This window comes from Ranitomeya imitator, chromosome 1, assembly GCF_032444005.1.
Source record: "Ranitomeya imitator isolate aRanImi1 chromosome 1, aRanImi1.pri, whole genome shotgun sequence".
NCBI classification, from domain to species: Eukaryota; Metazoa; Chordata; class Amphibia; order Anura; family Dendrobatidae; genus Ranitomeya; species Ranitomeya imitator.
In genome coordinates, this window is record NC_091282.1 from 964,583,654 (window position 1) to 964,604,632 (window position 20,979).

General features: G+C 41.8%; 1 protein-coding gene across 1 annotated transcript in view; it reads left to right on the top strand.

The window, feature by feature from the left end:
- Nucleotides 1-20,979, top strand: part of LOC138656667 (bifunctional heparan sulfate N-deacetylase/N-sulfotransferase 4-like) — a 1,389,166-nt gene that overhangs the window by 1,100,530 nt on the left and 267,657 nt on the right. The window contains exon 8 of the mRNA XM_069743763.1: nt 17,317-17,413. Within this exon, the coding sequence (XP_069599864.1) occupies nt 17,317-17,413 (97 nt within the window). The remainder of the gene's footprint in view (nt 1-17,316; nt 17,414-20,979) is intronic.

Below are 20,979 nucleotides of genomic sequence, written 5' to 3' on the forward strand. Positions count from 1 at the left end.
ATTGCATGGTTAGCATCAGAGGTGTTGTAGATATCAGTCAGAGATGTTTTTGTTTTAATTTCCGCGATGTGCAGCCCACATGCATTTTGTCACGAGGAGCATTTAATGATGTATACCACATTTTCGTTGTTACAATTTATACAATGTTTGATGTCAAAATGCTGTGAGCCATCTGCATTAAAATAATTTTTTGTTACATATGCATGGTGGCACATACTGCTTCGGTTGACACCACATTTAAAAAATCCCTTGCAATTAAGCCATGTATGTCTACGTCCAATTATTTTAAATTGGTAGGATGACAATATGTTCCTCAAAGTGCTTGCTTTTTTTGCCACAACTGAGCAACCTAGATTAAACATTTTTGCGAGGAAAGCAGCCTCGTGCAACAAAGGTAAGTATTTCAATACAATGTTTTTAATTTTGCTAAACTGAAAGGTACCGTCACACATAACGATATCGTTAATGATATCGTTGCTTTTTGTGACGTACCAACGATATCATTAAGGAAATCGTTATGTGTGACAGCGACCAACGATCAGGTCCCTGCTGGGAGATCGTTGGTCATTGAGGAAAGTCCAGAACTTTATTTCGTTGCTGGACTTCCCGCTGACATCGCTGGATCGGCGTGCGTGAGACCGATCCAGCGATGTCTTCACTGGTAACCAGGGTAAACATCGGGTTACTAAGCGCAGGGCCGCGCTTAGTAACCCGATGTTTACCCTGGTTACCAGTGTAAACGTTAAAAAAACCAACACTACATACTTACCTTCTGCTGTCTGTCCCCGGCGCTGTGCTTCTCTGCACTCTTCCTGCATCCTGTGTCAGCGCCAGCCAGCCGGAAAGCACAGCGGTGACGTCACCGCTCTGCTTTCCGGCTGACCGGCGCTGACAGTGCAGAGGAAAGCAGAGCGCCGGAGGACAGACAGCTGAAGGTAAGTATGTAGTGTTTGTTTTTTTAACGTTTACGCTGGTAACCAGGGTAAACATCGGGTTACTAAGTGCGGCCCTGCGTTTAGTAACCCGATGTTTACCCTGGTTACCGGGGACCTCGGGATCGTTGGTCGCTGGAGAGCTGTCTGTGTGACAGCTCTCCAGTGACCAAACAGCGACGCTGCAGCGATCGACATCGTTGTCGGTATCGCTGCAGCGTCGCTTAGTGTGACGGTACCTGAAGTCTAAACTGAAGGCAAAAAACTGGTTTACTGTTCCAAGAATTATCATTCCTCAGTGCACACATGATTAAATCTGCATGATTCTTATCATGAACAATATATCTAGCACTGTCAACTCACCAACTACATCTGCTTTGATAGTATGCCATGGGTGGCCGCTGGACGCATGCAAAACTGTATTGCCAAATAAAGGCTTGGAGAATCTTGAAATTACAATATTGCAAACAATAACTTCAAATTTAAGATCTAAAAAAATGTAATATGTCCCAGGAGTAAAACTTGATATTTTTTGTACAAACTCCTTTAATAAAGAACCAAGTCGCGCCCCCAAATGTTTGGTAACTGAACCAATCCAAGTGACTATGCGTCTCATTGGGGGACGGTTGATAGCTTTGTGTACCTTCGGGAGACCATGTAGCAGGGGCAGGGTTGGATGCTCCACAATCAAATAATCACTTTGTTCTCAGATATAACCCCCAAAGTGAAACCCTCATTGATGATAAAATGAGTCTATCTGGTATATACAGATAAATAATTAGATATCAACTTTCTATACATCATTTTATCTGACATTTGTGAGTTATGCACATTCAAGTCCATCACCTCCTCCAAACCCCCCTTGTCAGACATTTAGATGATAATACAATTCATGTTTTTAGTTCATTAAGAGCAGCAAAAAATTAGAGCAACAGAAACAACAGATGCACGTCAATCCTTTAGTTCTCTCTGCACTAACTCTTTAAAGTGGTCCATAGATTCTGTTCTAGATTGAACAGGATAAATATATGGATTGCACATCTTAAAAGTCTGAGCCTGGTTGATGGTAGGTGTGCTTGTTCTTGCAAGTTCAAAAGTGACAAGTGCTCAAGAAAATTAAATGAGCGACAATCATTTTCATGATGCAAGACCAGATCGACATTTGTACAGATGTAATCCTCTGGACAAACACGTATTTTCACAGTTAAATTCCTAATAAATGTATTAATGTCCATGAAAGTGCCAAATGGTTTGACATTTTTGTCTGGTACAAAGTTAAGACCATATGCAAGAACTTGAGTCTGATCAGACGTGAGAGAAGGTTTAAAACTTTGTAAGGATGCTGCTAGTTTAAAACATTTTCTTGATACTGGTAGACAAGCCTGAAACGATTGTTGTGCTTTCCTCCGCCACGTTTTTTTGGGGAAGATTTTTTGTTTTTCTATACTAGGAAAAATCCTGACAAGAATTCGTAGAATCGAGTTTATTAGTATTGCTGCCTGAAGCTTCTGGATCCGAAGAATTGAAACTGGCATATTCTAGGGGAAGATTTTTCACAGATAAAAGAATGTTTCAAGAAAGATTTACGTGTTTTGGGGGATTTTTCCCATCTACCCCACTAATAAACTTGTTTCATTTTGTAGCCATTATTGTCGCTCTGAAATTTGTTTTGTTTTTCCTGCTGGTAATAATATCTTCCAGTTTAAAAAAAAAAATGTTTGTATACGCTGCAGAGATGTTTCATATTCTGAATCATTGTTCCTTCAATACAGGTTGGCTGGACTCAATCTCACTAGGAATTTTTGACAGTTTGGATTCCTGCTCCTCCATAATCAGCTTCATTAAATCCATGAAACGATTAGACATATTGTCACCCAACCAAATTATAACAATTGGACATAGACATACATGGCTATAATTGCGAGGGATTTTATAAATGTGGTGTCAAACGATGCAGGATGTGCCTCCATGCAAATGTAATAAAATATTATCTGCAGATGGGTTACAGCATTTTGACATCAAACATTTTACAAATTGTAACAGCAAAAATGTGACACACGTCATTCAATGCTCCTCGTGACAAATTGTACAGTACAGACCGAAAGTTTGGACACACCTTCTCATTTCAAGATTTTTCTGTATTTTCATGACTATGAAAATTGTACATTCACACTGAAGGCATCAAAACTATGAATTAACACATGTGGAATTATATACTAAACAAAAAGTGTGAAACAACTGAACATATGTCTTAAATTCTAGATTCTTCAAAGTAGCCACCTTTTGCTTTGATGACTGCTTTGCACCCTCTTGGCATTCTCTTGATGAGTTTTAAGAGGTAGTCACCATGAGTGGCCATGGATATCTGACATCTGTGTGGTTCTCCAATACTTCAAGGAATCAACCAAGATGGAGAACGGTGATGAAAACATAATCAGTGTAACCATCCTGCTTCTATATCTACTGAAACGCAAGCTGCTCATATTTAAAAAGGATTTTCTTGCATACCAGGTAGCAATGAAGGAAGTAATTGCACAGGGTGATACTGCCCAGCCTAATCTAATTTTCTCAGTGTGGATTGGGTGATAATGAAGAGGATGAGGAGGAACATTGATGGTTGCCTGCGCTACAGATGGTACTACCAACACTATCTAATCGTCTGTTTAGCAAGGATGGCCTGAACAGGAGGAGCAGAAGGAGAGGGACTACTAGGAAATGGAGAGGTATCCTTCTTATGGGGACATGGATGTCTTGCCTGTTCGGAGTCTGGCACATATGGCAGATGTTATGTCCTGCTGCCTTTCATTTGATCCTCACCTTATATGCATTTCTGCCCTCTGGGATTATTGGTTGTTCACCCTTCTCGACCCATGCTACAAGGACAACTTTCCATCTCTCCTTCCTGCAGCGTGAGGTATTGAAATGGTGCAATACCAGAAGGCTATAGTTGAAGAATTCATCAAAAAATTTCCATCTGACAACGCTGGCTGCAGAGGTCAGAGTTCTTTAGACAACCAAGGAGCAGAGATGAAGGAGACATACATTAGATCTAACATAGGCAGGGGAACACTATCAAAGGTCTGGGTCAGTTTCATTAGACCCTCCCAATGCCCAGGCCCTGATATGCAGTGTGCATATTTCCAGAATCCGTTCTTTCCTCAACCCTCACTCTACCAATATGCTTGTGCATGCCTTAATCATCTCCCTCCTCGACTATTGCAACATCCTCCTCTGTGGCCTACCTTTTAACACTCTTGCGCCTCTCCAGTCCACCCTTAACTCTGCTGCCCGAATAATTAATCTCTCTCCTCGCTACACTCCTGCTTCCCCTCTTTGCAAATCCCTTCACTGGCTTCCAATTTCTCAGCGTATCTAGTTTAAACTACTAACACTGACCTACAAAGCCATCCATAACCTTTCTCCTCCATACATTTCCAAACAAATCTCTCAATATCTTCTCTCACGTAATCTCCGGTCCTCCAAAGACCTCCTTCTCTCCTCCACGCTTTTTTGCTCCTCACCCAATCGCCTCCAAGACTTCTCTCGAATATTCTCCAACATCTGGAATTCTGTGGCCCAACACGTCCGGTTATCCACCACATTTGGATCATTCAAACGGAACCTAAAAACCCATCTCTTCAAAGAAGCTTACAAGCTGTAATGACCACACGCACGGCCACCTCAACACCATTGGAGCTACTGCAACCCCCGACCTACTGTCTCCTTCCCCATAATCCTGTAGAATGTAAGCCCGCAAGGGCAGGGTCCTCTTCCCTCTGTATCAGTCTGTCATTGTTAGTTTTGTTTACTGTAAGCGATATTTGTATTTTGATGTAACCCTGTCTAATGTACAGCACCATGGAATTAATGGTGCTATATTAATAAATAATAATAATAATTCTGTGACAAGGAGGGAAAAGTTTATGGAGATAGTGAAGGAGTATGTAGCTGATCGTACCAGCTTCCTCCATGATTCCTCTGTGCCACAAAAACTATTGGGTGCCCAAGCTGGACACATGGCATGAACTGTCTCTCTATGCCTTAGAGGTGCATGCCATCCCTGCCTGCCTAACGTTTTTACAGAGAGAGTTTTTAGTGCCACTAGGGACATAATAACTGATAGGCGCATCCCCCTGGCAACTGAAAAGCTGACTCATCAAAATGAACAAGGCCTGACATGGCCCAGACTTCTCAAGCCTACCGGATGATAACAGAGGAACATAAAGTCAACTAAAATGTTCCTTTTTTCTGGTTTATTCACATGCATTCCTTCCCACCCAAACAATGGTATACAGTTCTTGTTTTCTAATTTTTAGTGTCGTCCTCCTCATCCTCATCCATCTCCACCATATCTACAGGGTCATAATCCGATCCTTGCTCCCAATCTTTCAAAGCTGTATATGATTCCCTACTATATCATTTTTAGAGGCCTATCTCTAAAATTATATTATATATGTAAATATATACCTTCCAGGGCTAAATATTTTTCAGCCCTTGCACTTAGTGCATCGGCTTTACATGTCTCACTCATTCCAAATGGTAAAAAAAAATTTTTAAGCCCTATTTAACATCTTTTCCAGGGTGTATTGCAGCGTCTCCTTTCAATTTTTGGCACTCATTGCACATATGGCATTGGCTTTATCAGTCTAGGATTCCTATTCCTTCCAGATGGTAAAAAAAATGTTTTCTGAGGTCCTCCTCTAACTAACTTCCAGAATGTACCAAAATCGCTCCTTTAACCCCTTTACCCCAAAGGGTGGTTTGCACGTCAATGACCAGGCCAATTTTTACAATTCTGACCATTGTCCATTTATGAGGTTATAACTCTGGAACGCTTCAACGGATCCTGGTGATTCTGACATTATTTTCTCGTGACATATTGTACTTAATGATAGTGGTAAAATTGCTTTGATATTACCTGCATTTATTTGTGAAAAAAATGGAAATTTGGCGAAAATTTGGAAAATTTTGCAATTTTCCAAATTTGAATTTTTATGCAATTAAATCACAGAGATATGTCACACAAAATACTTAATAAGTAACATATCCCACATGTCTACTTTACATCAGCACAATTTTGGAACCAAAATTTTAATTTTTTTCGTTAGGGAGTTATAAGGGTTAAACGTTGACCAGCAATTTCTAATTATTACAACACCATTTTTTTTAGGGACCACATCTCATTTGAAGTCATTTTGAGGGATCTATATGATAGAAAATACCCAAGTGTGACACCATTCTAAAAACTGCACCCCTCAAGGTGCTCAAAACCACATTCAAGAAGTTTATTAACCCTTCAGGTGTTTCACAGGAATTTTTGGAATGTTTAAATAAAAATGAACATTTAACTTTTTTTCACAAACAATTTACTTCAGCTCCAATTTGTTTTATTTTACCAAGGGTAATAGGAGAAAATGGACTGCAAAAGTTGTTGTACAATTTCTCCTGAGTACGCCGACACCCCATATGTGGGGGTAAACCACTGTTTGGGCGCATGACAGAGCTCGGAAGCAAAGGAGGGCAATTTGAATTTTCAATGCAAAATTGACAGGAATTGAGATGGGATGCCATGTTGCATTTGGAGATCCCCTGATGAGCCTAAACAGTGGAAACCCCCACAAGTGACACCATTTTGGAAAGTAGACCCCCTAAGGAACTTATATAGAGGTGTGGTGAGCACTTTGACACACCAAGTGCTTCACAGAAGTTTATAATGCAGAACCGTAAAAATAAAAAATCATTTTTTCACAAAAATCATCTTTTTGCCCCCAATTTTTTATTTTCCCAAGGGTAAGTGAAGAAATTGGACCCCAAAAGTTGTTATACAATTTGTCCTGAGTACGCTGATACCCAATATGTGGGGGTTAACCACTGTTTGGACGCATGGGAGAGCTCGGAAGGGAAGGAGCGCCGTTTGACTTTTAAATGCAAAATTGGCAGGAATTGAGATGGGACGCCATGTTGCATTTGGAGAACCACTGATGTGCCTAAACATTGAAACCCCCCACAAGTGATACCATTTTGGAAAGTAGACCCCCTAAGGAACTTATCTGGATGTAGGGTGGGCACTTTGACCCACCAAGGGCTTCACAGAAGTTTATAATGCAGAGCCATAAAAAAAAAAAAACATTTTTCCCACAAAAATTATATTTTAGCCCACAGTTTTGTATTTTCCCGAGGGTAACAGGAGAAATTGGACCCCAAAAGTTGTTGTCCAATTTGTCCTGAGTACGCTGATATCCCATATGTGGGGGGAACCACCGTTTGAGCGCATGGCAGAGCTCAGAAGGGAAGGAGCATCATTTGGAATGCAGACTTAGAAGGATCGGTCTGCAGGTGTCACATTGCGTTTGCAGAGCCCCTAATGTACCTAAACAGTAGAAACCCCCACAAGTGACCCCATATTGGAAACAAGACCCCCAAGGAACTTATCTAGATTTGTTGTGAGAACTTTGAACCCCCAAGTGTTTCACTACAGTTTATAACGCAGAGCAGTGAAAATTAAAAAAAAAATTCCCCCAAAAATTATTTTTTAGCCCGCAGTTTTGTATTTTCCCAAGGGTAACAGGAGAAATTGGACCCTAAATGTTGTTGTCCAATTTGTCCCGAGTACGCTGATACCCGATATGTGGGGGGGAACCACCGTTTGAGCGCATGGCAGAGCTCGTAAGAGAAGGAGCATCATTTGGAATGCAGACTTAGATGGATTGGTCTGCAGGCATCACATTGCATTTGCAGAGCCCCTAATGTACCTAAACAGTAGAAACCCCCCACAAGTGACCCCATATTGGAAACTAGACCCCCCAAGGAACTTATCTAGATGTGTGTTGTGTTTCACTACAGTTTATAACGCAGAGCCAAGAAAATAAAAAATCTTTTTTTCCCCACAAAAATTATTTTTTAGCCCACAGTTTTGTATTTTCCCAAGGGTAACAGGAGAAATTAGACCCCAAAAGTTGTTGTCCGATTTGTCCTGAGTACGCTGATACCCCATATGTTGGGGTAAACCCCTGTTTGGGCACACGGGAGAGCTCGGAAGGGAAGGAGCACTGTTTTACTTTTTCAACGCATTATTGGCTGGAATTGAGATCGGACGCCATGTCGTGTTTGGAGAGCCCCTGATGTGCCTAAACAGTGGAAACCCCCCAATTATAACTGAAACCCTAATCCAAACACACCCCTAAGCTTAATCCCAACGGTAACCCTAACCACACCCCTAACCCTAATCCCAACCCTATTCCCAACCGTAAGTGTAATCCAATCCCTAACCCTAACTTTAGCCCCAACCCTAACCCTAACTTTAGCCCCAACCCTAACTGTAGCCTTAACCCTAGCCCTAACCCAAGCCCTAACCCTAGCCCTAACTTTAGCCCTAACCCTAACCCTGACACTAGCCCTAATAATAATAATAATAATTTTTATTTATATAGCGCCAACATATTCCACAGGTAGGTTAGTAGAGGGAGAGAACACGAGGAGTTCAGTTTTTGACAGGTTCAGTTTCAGATAGAGGGAGGACATGATGTTAGAGACAGCGGTAAGACAATCACTGGTGTTTTCTAAAAAGGTCGGCGTGATAAGAGAAGAAGAGGTGTATAATTGGGTGTCGTCAGCATAGAGATGGTACTGGAATCCAAATCTACTTATTGTTTGTCCAATAGGGTCAGTATACAACGAGAAGAGGAGGGGGCCTAGGACTGATCCTTGAGGAACCCCAACAGTAAGGAGAAGGTGAGAGGAGGAGGAACCAGCAAAACATACAGTGAAGGATCGGTCAGAGAGATAGGAGGAGAACCAAGAGAGAACGATGTCCTTGAGGCCGATGGAGCAGAGCATAGTGAGGAGGAGCTGATGATCCACAGTATTGAATGCTGTGGAGAGATCCAAGAGAATTAGCATGGAGTAGTGACCATTAGATTTAGCTGTTAGTAGGTTATTAGAGACTTTAGTGAGGACAGTTTCAGTAGAGTCTAAAGAGTGGAAGCCAGATTGAAGAGGGTCGAGAAGAGAGTTATCTGAGAGATAGCGGGTAAGACGGGAGTGGACCATGCGTGCGAGGAGTTTAGAGATGAAGGGAAGATTAGAGACAGGTCTATAATTAGCGGCACAGTTTTGATCGAGGGATGGTTTTTTAAGTAATAGATGTATGATGGCATGCTTAAATGAGGAGGGAAAAATACCGGAAGTGAGGGAAAGGTTGAATATTTTTGTTAGGTGAGAGGTGACAGCCGGGGAAAGGGACTGGAGGAGATGTGAGGGAATGGGGTCACTGATGCAATTGGTTGGGCGAGAAGATGCAAGGAGCCTGATTACTTCTTCTTCTGTAACTGGTTCAACCCTAACCCTAGCCCTAACCCTAACCCTAGCCCTAACCCTAATGGGAAAATGGAAATAAATACATTTTTTAAATTTTTTACTTTTATAGTGGGTTTTTTAGCGGATTTTTATGATTGGCAGCCGTCACACACTGAAAGATGCTTTTTATTGCAAAAAATATTTTTTGTATTACCACATTTTGAGAGCTATAATTTTTCCATATTTAAGTCCACAGAGTCATGTGAGGTCTTGTTTTTTGCAGGACGAGTTGACGTTTTTATTGGTAACATTTTCGGGCACGTGACCTTTTTTGATCGCTTTTTATTCCGATTTTTGTGAGGCAGAATGACCGAAAACTAGCTATTCATGAAATTCTTTTGGGAGAGGCATTTATACCGTTCCGAGTTTGGTAAAATGGATAAAGCAGTTTTATTTTTTGGGTCAGTACGATTACAGCGACACCTCATTTATATCACTTTTTTATGTTTTGTCGCTTTTATACGATAAAAACTATTTTACAGAAAAAATAATTATTTTTGCATCGCTTTATTCTGAGGACTATAACTTTTTTATTTTTTCGCTGATGATGCTGTGTGGCAGCTCATTTTTTGCGAAACAAGATGCCGTTTTCAGCAGTATCATGGTTATTTATATCCGTCTTTTGATCGCGTGTTATTCCACTTTTTGTTTGGCGGTATGAGAATAAAGCGTTTTTTGCCTCGTTTTTTTTTTTTTTACGGTGTTCACTGAAGGGGTTAACTGGTGATATAGTTTTATAGGTGGGGTCGTTACGGACGTGGCGATACTAAATATGTGTACTTTTATTGTTTGTTTGTTTTTATTTAGATAAAGAAATGTATATATGGGAATAATATATATATATACTTTCATTACTTAGGAATTTTTTTTTTTTTTTACACATTTGGAAAAATTTTTTTTAACTTTTTTACTTTGTCCCGGGGGGGACATCACAGATAACTGATCTGACAGTTTGCACAACACTCTGTCAGATCAGTGATCTGACTTAGAGCACTGCAGGCTTAGGCTTCTTTCACACTAGCGTCGGACTCGGCCCATCGCAGTGCGTCGGGCCGAGGTACCGAAGCTAGCAGTGAAATGCTCCGCACAACGGAGGCAGCGGATGCATTTTTCCTGCGCATCCGCTGCCCCATTGTAAGATGTGGGGAGGTGGGGGCGGAGTTCCGGCCGTGCATGTGCGGTTGGAAAAAGCGGTCCGTCGGCAGCAAAAAACCTTACATGTAACGTTTTTTGCTCCCGGCGGTCCGCCACAACACGGCGCAACCGTCGCATGACGGTTGCGACGTGTGTCAATGCGTCGCAATGTGTCGCTAATGTTAATCTATTGGGGCAAAAACACATCCTGCAAATAACTTTGCAGGATGCGTTTTTTCCCATAAACGACGCATTGCGACGTATTGCAAAAAACGCCAGTGTGAAAGTAGCCTTACCAAGTGCCTGCTCTGAGCAGGCACTTGGTAAGCCACCTCCCTCCCTGCAGGACCCGGATGCCGCTGCCATCTTGGATCCGGGCCTGCTACAGGGAGGGAGGTAAGGAGACCCTCGCAGCAACGCGATCACATTGCGTTGCTGTGGGGGTCTCAGGGAAGCCTGCAGGGAGCCCCCTCCTTGCGCGACGCTTCCCTATACCGCCGGCACACCGCGATCATGTTTGATCACGGTGTGCTGGGGGTTAATGTGCCAGGGGCGGTCCGTGACCACTCCTGGCACATTGTGCCGGATGTCAGCTGCGATAGGCAGCTGACACCTGGCCGCGATCGGCCGCGCTCCCCCCGTGAGGGCAGCCGATCGCTATGACGTACTATCCCATCGAGGGTCAGATAGGCCCAGGGCACCTTGACGGGATAGTACATCTAAGGTCAGAGAGGGGTTAAATCCTTGTTATGCCTTGCACTAAGTGCATATACTTTAGCACTGTAGGAGTCCCACTGGTTTTAAAATTTTGTCTCTGGATGTGAGTCTCTGAGAAAATGGCCATGGACAGAAACTCATTACGCACTTCCTGCAGGTGTAGGTACACTTCTTTTTGGTACCATTCACGCTCTTTAAATGAACTCTGCCCTTCAATAGTTAAAGTGAATGCTGCCTCTCCATGCGATCATTTTTTTTTGCATTTTCTTCAATACAATTTTTAATAAAGCAATGGTGGTAAGCTCTTTACTGTCCACATAGTCTTCACTAGCCATGTCAACAGCTTTAGTTTCATTCAAGTCAAGTTCTTGCTTTGTCACATCTTGCTGGATTTTTCGTTGTCAAATGTCAGTATCATTGTGATGGAAATGAGTGTTCCTTCTGGTCACATTCATCTCTTCCATAGTCTACAACATGATAGATTCTTTCCATGCATTCATTGACAGATTCAGGCTGTTTATGATAATCTGTAGATAGAAATTCACAAAAGAACGCAAAAAGTACTGATTTAAAGACCATTCATAGTTTCACTGTATCATCGTTATGTACGTGGTAGTTGTGGGAGATTGCCTCATTTTCCAATCTTTTTCCAATCCACTTCACAATCTTGTTAAAAATATCCAAAAATGTATTCTGAGCCCAAGTCAAGTTCTTGCTTTGTCCCATCTTGTCATATTTCTCGTTGTCACATGTCAGTATCATCTGATGGAAATGAGTGTTATTTCTGGTCAAATACCTCTCTTCCACAGTCAACAACATGATAGCTTCTTACATGCATTCATTGACAAATTATGTCTCTTTGCTCAGTCTTTTTAATTTAATAGTCCCAATCTACAATTTAAACTCACATATATTTTAACAATTGCTAAATGATGTATTTTGAGGCCTTTTGCTATGTGTTCTCCAGGATTATTAATTGTCCCTCCTGCTAATTTTTGGCAGCCCTTGCACTTAGTGCATAGGCTTTATGAGTTTAAGAGTCCCATTAACAAATTTTACAAAATGTGTATGAGGACCTTCTTTATGTCTAATACAGGGTGTATCATAGTCCTACTTCCTTCAAATTTTTGGCTGTTCTTGCATTGCCCGCATAGACTTTTTGAGGATGTGTCTAACCATGTCACATGCACCACATGCTCAGATAAGTTAATAAAATGTTAAAATTACACTTACCGCTGGATGGTTTTTCCACCAATGAAAAGGTGCAAGAACACTGTGTGAACTGTTGTGAATTCTGTGGCCAAGCTCCCTCCTGTGGTCGTGAGTGGTACTTTGGCTGGTTCTGTCTATGAGCTTCCTTTGGTGGATGAGAGTGGTACTGCGGCTTCTGAGTTTCCTTCCTCAGGTGATGAGGTTAAGTCGTTAGGTGCTGCTCTTTTAAACTCCACCTAGTGCTTTGATCCTGGCCTCCAGTCAATGTTCTAGTGTTGGTCTTGCTTTCTCCTGGATCGTTCCTGTGGCCTGTCTATCCTGCATAAGCTAAGTTTTGCTTGTGTTGTTTTTTGTTTGCTATTTTTTCTGTCCAGCTTGCTATATTGGTTTTTCTTGCTTGCTGGAAGCTCTGGGACGCAGAGGGAGCACCTCCGTACCGTTAGTCGGTGCGGAGGGTCTTTTTGCCCCCTCTGCGTGGTTGTTTGTAGGGTTTTGTGTTGACCGCAAAGCAATCTTTCCTATCTTCGGTCTGTTCAGTAAGTTGGGCCTCACTTTGCTAAATCTATTTCATCTCTGCGTTTGTATTTTCATCTCAACTCACAGTCATTATGTGTGGGGGGCTGCCTTTTCCTTTGGGGTATTTCTCTGAGGCAAGCTAGGCTTATTTTTCTTTCTTAGGACTAGCTAGTTTCTCAGGCTGAGCTCGAGGCGCATAGGTCTGGTCAGGAGCGCTCCACGGCTGCCTCTAGTGTGGTTGGATAGGATTAGGAATTGCGGTCAGCAGAGTTCCCACGTCTCAGAGCTTGTCCTATGTTTTTGGTAATTGTCAGGTCACTTTGTGTGCTCTGAACCTCAAGGTCCATTGTGGTTCTGAATTACCTGTTCATAACAGTACTGGAGGCCCAAAGTACTAATGCTTCTCAATAGAGGGAAAAGAGAAGTTCTGAGACCATTTTTTTTTTCTTTGCACTGTGTTTTGTCTTTCTTTTCCCCTTTACATCAGGGTGGTTCAGAACACAGGTGTGGACATGGACATTCAGGGTCTGTTCTCTTTGATGGATAATCTCGCTATAAATGTACAGAACATTCAAGATTTAGTGGTTCAGAATCCTATGTTAGAACCTAAAATTCCTATTCCTGAGTTATTTTCTGGAGATAGAGCTAAGTTTTTGAATTTTAAAAATAATTGTAAACTATTTCTGGCTTTGAAACCCCGCTCCTCTGGTGACCCAGTTCAACAAGTTAAGATCATTATTTCTTTATTACGTGGCGACCCTCAAGACTGGGCATTTTCCCTTGCGCCAGGAGATCCTGCATTATGTAATATTGATGCGTTTTTTCTGGCGCTCGGATTGCTGTATGATGAACCTAATTCAGTGGATCAGGCAGAGAAAAATTTGCTGGCTCTGTGTCAGGGTCAGGATGAGATAGAGATTTATTGTCAGAAGTTTAGAAAGTGGTCCGTGCTCACTCAATGGAATGAATGTGCGCTGGCAGCTATTTTCAGAAAGGGTCTCTCTGAAGCCCTTAAGGATGTCATGGTGGGATTTCCTATGCCTGCCGGTCTGAATGAGTCTATGTCTTTGGCCATTCAGATCGGTCGACGCTTGCGTGAGCGTAAATCTGTGCACCATTTGGCGGTATTATCTGAGCATACACCTGAGCCTATGCAGTGCGATGGGACTTTGACCAGAGCTGAAAGGCAAGAACACAGACGTCAGAATGGGCTGTGTTTCTACTGTGGTGATTCCACTCATGCTGTCTCCGATTGTCCTAAGCGCACTAAGCGGTTCGCTAGGTCTGCCACCATTGGTACGGTACAGTCGAAATTTCTTTTGTCCGTTACTTTGATCTGCTCTTTGTCTTCCTATTCTGTCATGGCATTTCTGGATTCAGGCGCTGCCCTGAATTTGATGGACTTGGAGTATGCTAGGCGCTGTGGGCTTGTCTTGGAGCCATTGCAGTGTCCTATTCCATTGAGAGGAATTGATGCTACGCCTTTGGCCAAGAATAAGCCTCAGTATTGGAGCCAACTGACCATGTGCATGGCTCCTGCGCACCAGGAGGATATTCGCTTTCTGGTGTTGCATAATCTGCATGATGTGGTCGTGTTGGGGTTGCCATGGCTACAAGTCCATAACCCAGTATTAGATTGGAAATCTATGTCTGTGTCCAGCTGGGGTTGTCAGGGGGTACATGGTGATGTTCCATTTCTGACTATCTCATCATCCACCCCTTCTGAGGTCCCAGAGTTTTTTGTCTGATTACCGGGATGTATTCGATGAGCCCAAGTTCAATGCCCTACCTCCGCATAGGGATTGTGATTGTGCTATTGATTTGATTCCTGGTAGTAAGTTTCCTAAGGGTTGACTGTTTAATTTATCTGTACCTGAGCACGCCGCTATGCGGAGTTACGTGAAGGAGTCCTTGGAGAAGGGTCATATTCGCCCGTCATCGTTGCCATTGGGAGTGGGGTTCTTTTTTGTGGCCAAGAAGGATGGTTCGCTGACACCTTGTATTGATTACCGCCTTCTAAATAAAATTACGGTCAAATTTCAGTACCCCTTGCCGCTGCTGTCTCATTTGTTTGCTCGGATTAAGGGGGCTAGTTGGTTCACCAAGATAGATCTTCGTGGTGCATATAATCTTGTGCGTATTAAACGGGGCGATGAATGGAAAACAGCATTTAATACGCCCGAGGGCCATTTTGAGTACCTGGTTATGCCATTCGGGCTTTCCAATGCTCCATCAGTATTTCAGTCATTTATGCATGACATGTTCCGAGAGTACCTGGATAAATTCCTGATTGTATACTTGGATGATATTTTGGTCTTCTCGGATGATTGGGAGTCTCATGTGAAGCAGGTCAGAATGGTGTTCCAGGTCCTGCATGCGAATTTTTTGTTTGTGAAGGGGTCAAAGTGTCTCTTTGGTGTTCTGAAGGTTTCATTTTTGGGGTTCATTTTTTCTCCTTCTACTATCGAGATGGACCCTGTTAAAGTTCAGGCCATTTATGATTGGACTCAGCCAACATCTCTGAAGAGTCTGCAGAAGTTCCTGGGCTTTGCTAATTTTTATTGTCGCTTCATCAATAATTTTTCTAGTATTGCTAAACCGTTGACTGATTTGACCAAGAAGGGTGCTGATGTGGTCAATTGGTCTTCTGCTGCTGTGGAAGCTTTTCAGGAGTTTAAGCCTCGTTTCATTGGTCCGTATAGGATTTCTGAGGTTCTTAATCCTGTGTCTTTTCGTTTGACTCTTCCTGCTTCTTTTTCCATCCATAACGTGTTCCATAAGTCATTGTTGCGGAGATACGTGGCACCTGTGGTTCCATCTATTGATCCTCCTGCTCCAGTTTTGGTTGAAGGGGAGTTGGAGTATGTGGTGGAGAAGATTTTGGATTCTCGTGTTTCGAGATGGAAACTCCAGTATCTGGTTAAGTGGAAAGGTTATGGTCAGGAAGATAATTCCTCGGTCTTTGCCTTTGATGTCCATGCTGCCGATCTGGTTCGTGCCTTTCATGTGGCTCATCCTGGTCGGCCTGGGGGCTCTGGTGAGGGTTCGGTGACCCCTCCTCAAGGGGGGGTACTGTTGTGAATTCTGTGGCCAAGCTCCCTCCTGTGGTCGTGAGTGGTACTTCGGCTGGTTCTGTCTATGAGCTTCCTTTGGTGGATGAGAGTGGTACTGCGGCTTCTGAGTTTCCTTCCTCAGGTGATGAGGTTAAGTTGTTAGGTGCTGCTCTATTTAACTCCACCTAGTGCTTTGATCCTGGCCTCCAGTCAATGTTCCAGTGTTGGTCTTGCTTTCTCCTGGATCGTTCCTGTGGCCTGCCTATCCTGCATAAGCTAAGTTTTGCTTGTGTTGTTTTTTGTTTGCTATTTTTTCTGTCCAGCTTGCTATATTGGTTTTTCTTGCTTGCTGGAAGCTCTGGGACGCAGAGGGAGCACCTCCGTACCGTTAGTCGGTGCGGAGGGTCTTTTTGCCCCCTCTGCGTGGTTGTTTGTAGGGTTTTGTGTTGACCGCAAAGCAATCTTTCCTATCTTCGGTCTGTTCAGTAAGTTGGGCCTCACTTTGCTAAATCTATTTCATCTCTGCGTTTGTATTTTCATCTCAACTCACAGTCATTATGTGTAGGGGGCTGACTTTTCCTTTGGGGTATTTCTCTGAGGCAAGCTAGGCTTATTTTTCTTTCTTAGGACTAGCTAGTTTCTCAGGCTGTGCTCGAGGCACATAGGTCTGGTCAGGAGCGCTCCACGGCTACCTCTAGTGTGGTTGGATAGGATTAGGGATTGCGGTCAGCAGAGTTCCCACGTCTCAGAGCTCATCCTATGTTTTTGGTAATTGTCAGGTCACTTTGTGTGCTCTGAACTTCAAGGTCCATTGTGGTTCTGAATTACCTGTTCATAACAGTGAACATAACATAAGGTGTGGAGGAGGAATTTTTTTCTCTATTTTAATTTGCCTTATATGCAAGTCATTATACTGAAAATAATTTTTCTTAACCTTTTTTCCGGTAAAATCCATTTTTGTCTTTAGTTTGGTATGTTTTATAGTCAGACCGTAAAAGTGGGGTAATACTCTGACAACATTGTTCCCAGCAGCGGCCGGTTAATCAGAGATGCATCCAGGAAACTCTCCCATGCTGTTTCCATTCCATTCGATCACTCGTTCCATCAATTTCAGTGATTTTACTGTCCCCTAGACTTCATGTGAAGGTCTGCTGGAAAAATACTTGAGTTTTCCATTGAGTTATATTACACTCGTTACTCGAGTCGAACATCTGTGCAGTCAGTCGTGCTCAATTCGAGTAATGAGCACCGGTGCATTTTAGTGCTCGACCCTCCCTAATTATTATATATATATATATAGACATGCTGTATATGTACACATGTGTCTGTTTGTGTATACATATAAATATGTATTATTTTACATTATAAATATATACTTATTAATATTAATTTTACAGAATCCATGTGATGACAGGAGGCATAGAGACATCTGGTCTAGAGACAAAAACTGTGACCGTCTACCAAAATTTCTTGTGATAGGACCTCAAAAGACTGGTGAGTATGCAGTATATTAAGTGAAACTTTTTAAAATTATTTATTTTGTTTTACATGGATGTTTCAGTATAGTAAAAGGTAGTTTATTGCGTATAATGCTTAGAATAAAGAAACATTATCACCATTCAATTTCAGTTACTCATTCCTTATATTTTCATGACGTGATTTTAATAGGAAAATATTATCTTTGAAGATCTGTACTTTACCAGAAAATTCTTAAGAATAATATCCAATCTTTGTCTAGTCAAATCATTGATATGCATTCATAGTACTTGAAACTATAATACAAAGAAACTTTAAAATATGTCTGAAAAAAACTTCTGAAAAAAAGTCTAAAAGAGAAGTAATCAAATAATTTAAAATTCAAATTTGCACTGAAACTATTCTGATGCAAATTGCAGTAAGACAAAACCTGCAAATTCCCTTAACCCCTTAACCCGGGGACTTTTTTCGGTTTTGCGTTTTCATTTTTCGCTCCCCTTCTTCCCAGAGCCATAACTTTTCTATTTTTCCGTAAATATGGCCATGTGTGGGCTTGTTTTTTGTGAGATGAGCTGTACTTTTGAACAACACTATTGGTTTTACCATGTTGTGCACTAAAAAACGGGAACAAAATTCCAAATGCAGTGAAATTGCAAAATCAGTGCAATCCCACACTTGTCTTTTTGTTTGGCTATTTTACTAAGTTCACTAAATGCTAAAACTGACCTGCCACTATGATTCTTCAGGTCATTACGGGTTCATAGACACCAAACATGTAACATAGTAACATAGTTAGTAAGGCCGAAAAAAGACATTTGTCCATCCAGTTCAGCCTATATTCCATCATAATAAATACCCAGATCTACGTCCTTCTACAGAACCTAATAATTGTATGATACAATATTGTTCTGCTCCAGGAAGACATCCAGGCCTCTCTTGAACCCCTCGACTGAGTTCGCCATCACCACCTCCTCAGGCAAGCAATTCCAGATTCTCACTGCCCTAACAGTAAAGAATCCTCTTCTATGTTGGTGGAAAAACCTTCTCTCCTCCAGACGCAAAGAATGCCCCCTTGTGCCCGTCACCTTCCTTGGTATAAACAGATCCTCAGCGAGATATTTGTATTGTCCCCTTATATACTTATACATGGTTATTAGATCGCCCCTCAGTCGTCTTTTTTCTAGACTAAATAATCCTAATTTCGCTAATCTATCTGGGTATTGTAGTTCTCCCATCCCCTTTATTAATTTTGTTGCCCTCCTTTGTACTCTCTCTAGTTCCATTATATCCTTCCTGAGCACCGGTGCCCAAAACTGGACACAGTACTCCATGTGCGGTCTAACTAGGGATTTGTACAGAGGCAGTATAATGCTCTCATCATGTGTATCCAGACCTCTTTTAATGCACCCCATGATCCTGTTTGCCTTGGCAGCTGCTGCCTGGCACTGGCTGCTCCAGGTAAGTTTATCATTAACTAGGATCCCCAAGTCCTTCTCCCTGTCAGATTTACCCAGTGGTTTTCCCATTCAGTGTGTAATGGTGACATTGATTCCTTCTTCCCATGTGTATAACCTTACATTTATCATTGTTAAACCTCATCTGCCACCTTTCAGCCCAAGTTTCCAACTTATCCAGATCCATCTGTAGCAGAATACTATCTTCTATTGTATTAACTGCTTTACATAGTTTTGTATCATCTGCAAATATCGATATTTTACTGTGTAAACCTTCTACCAGATCATTAATGAATATGTTGAAGAGAACAGGTCCCAATACTGACCCCTGCGGTACCCCACTGGTCACAGCGACCCAGTTAGAGACTATACCATTTATAACCACCCTCTGCTTTCTATCACTAAGCCAGTTACTAACCCATTTACACACATTTTCCCCCAGACCAAGCATTCTCATTTTGTGTACCAACCTCTTGTGCGGCACGGTATCAAACGCTTTGGAAAAATCGAGATATACCACGTCCAATGACTCACCGTGGTCCAGTCTATAGCTTACCTCTTCATAAAAATTGATTAGATTGGTTTGACAGGAGCGATTTCTCATAAACCCATGCTGATATGGAGTTAAACAGTTATTCTCATTGAGATAATCCAGAATAACATCCCTCAGAAACCCTTCAAATATTTTACCAACAATAGAGGTTAGACTTACTGGCCTATAATTTCCAGGTTCACTTTTAGAGCCCTTTTTGAATATTGGCACCACATTTGCTATGCGCCAGTCCTGCGGAACAGACCCTGTCGCTATAGAGTCACTAAAAATAAGAAATAATGGTTTATCTATTACATTACTTAGTTCTCTTAGTACTCGTGGGTGTATGCCATCCGGACCCGGAGATTTATCTATTTTAATCTTATTTAGCCGGTTTCGCACCTCTTCTTGGGTTAGATTGGTGACCCTTAATATAGGGTTTTCATTGTTTCTTGGGATTTCACCTAGCATTTCATTTTCCACCGTGAATACCGTGGAGAAGAAGGTGTTTAATATGTTAGCTTTTTCCTCGTCATCTACAACCATTCTTTCCTCACTATTTTTTAAGGGGCCTACATTTTCAGTTTTTATTCTTTTACTATTGATATAGTTGAAGAACAGTTTGGGATTAGTTTTACTCTCCTTAGCAATGTGCTTCTCTGTTTCCTTTTTGGCAGCTTTAATTAGTTTTTTAGATAAAGTATTTTTCTCCCTATAGTTTTTTAGAGCTTCAATGGTGCCATCCTGCTTTAGTAGTGCAAATGCTTTCTTTTTACTGTTAATTGCCTGTCTTACTTCTTTGTTTAGCCACATTGGGTTTTTCCTATTTCTAGTCCTTTTATTCCCACAAGGTATAAACCGCTTACACTGCCTATTTAGGATGTTCTTAAACATTTCCCATTTATTATCTGTATTCTCATTTCTGAGGATATTGTCCCAGTCTACCAGATTAAGGGCATCTCTAAGCTGTTCAAACTTTGCCTTCCTAAAGTTCAATGTTTTTGTGACTCCCTGACAAGTCCCCCTAGTGAAAGACAGGTGAAACTGCACAATATTGTGGTCGCTATTTCCTAAATGCCCAACCACCTGCAGATTTGTTATTCTGTCAGGTCTATTAGATAGTATTAGGTCTAAAAGTGCTGCTCCTCTGGTTGGATTCTGCACCAATTGTGAAAGATAATTTTTCTTGGTTATTAGCAGAAACCTGTTGCCTTTATGGGTTTCACAGGTTTCTGTTTCCCAGTTAATATCCGGGTAGTTAAAGTCCCCCATAACCAGGACCTCATTATGGGTTGCAGCTTCATCTATCTGCTTTAGAAGTAGACTTTCCATGCTTTCTGTTATATTTGGGGGTTTGTAACAGACCCCAATGAGAATTTTGTTACCATTTTTCCCTCCATGAATTTCAACCCATATGGACTCGACATCCTCATTCCCTTCGCTAATATCCTCCCTTAAAGTGGACTTTAGACAAGACTTTACATAGAGACAAACCCCTCCTCCTCTCCGATTTTTACGATCCTTTCTAAACAGACTGTAACCCTGTAAGTTAACTGCCCAGTCATAGCTTTCATCTAACCATGTCTCGGTTATTCCCA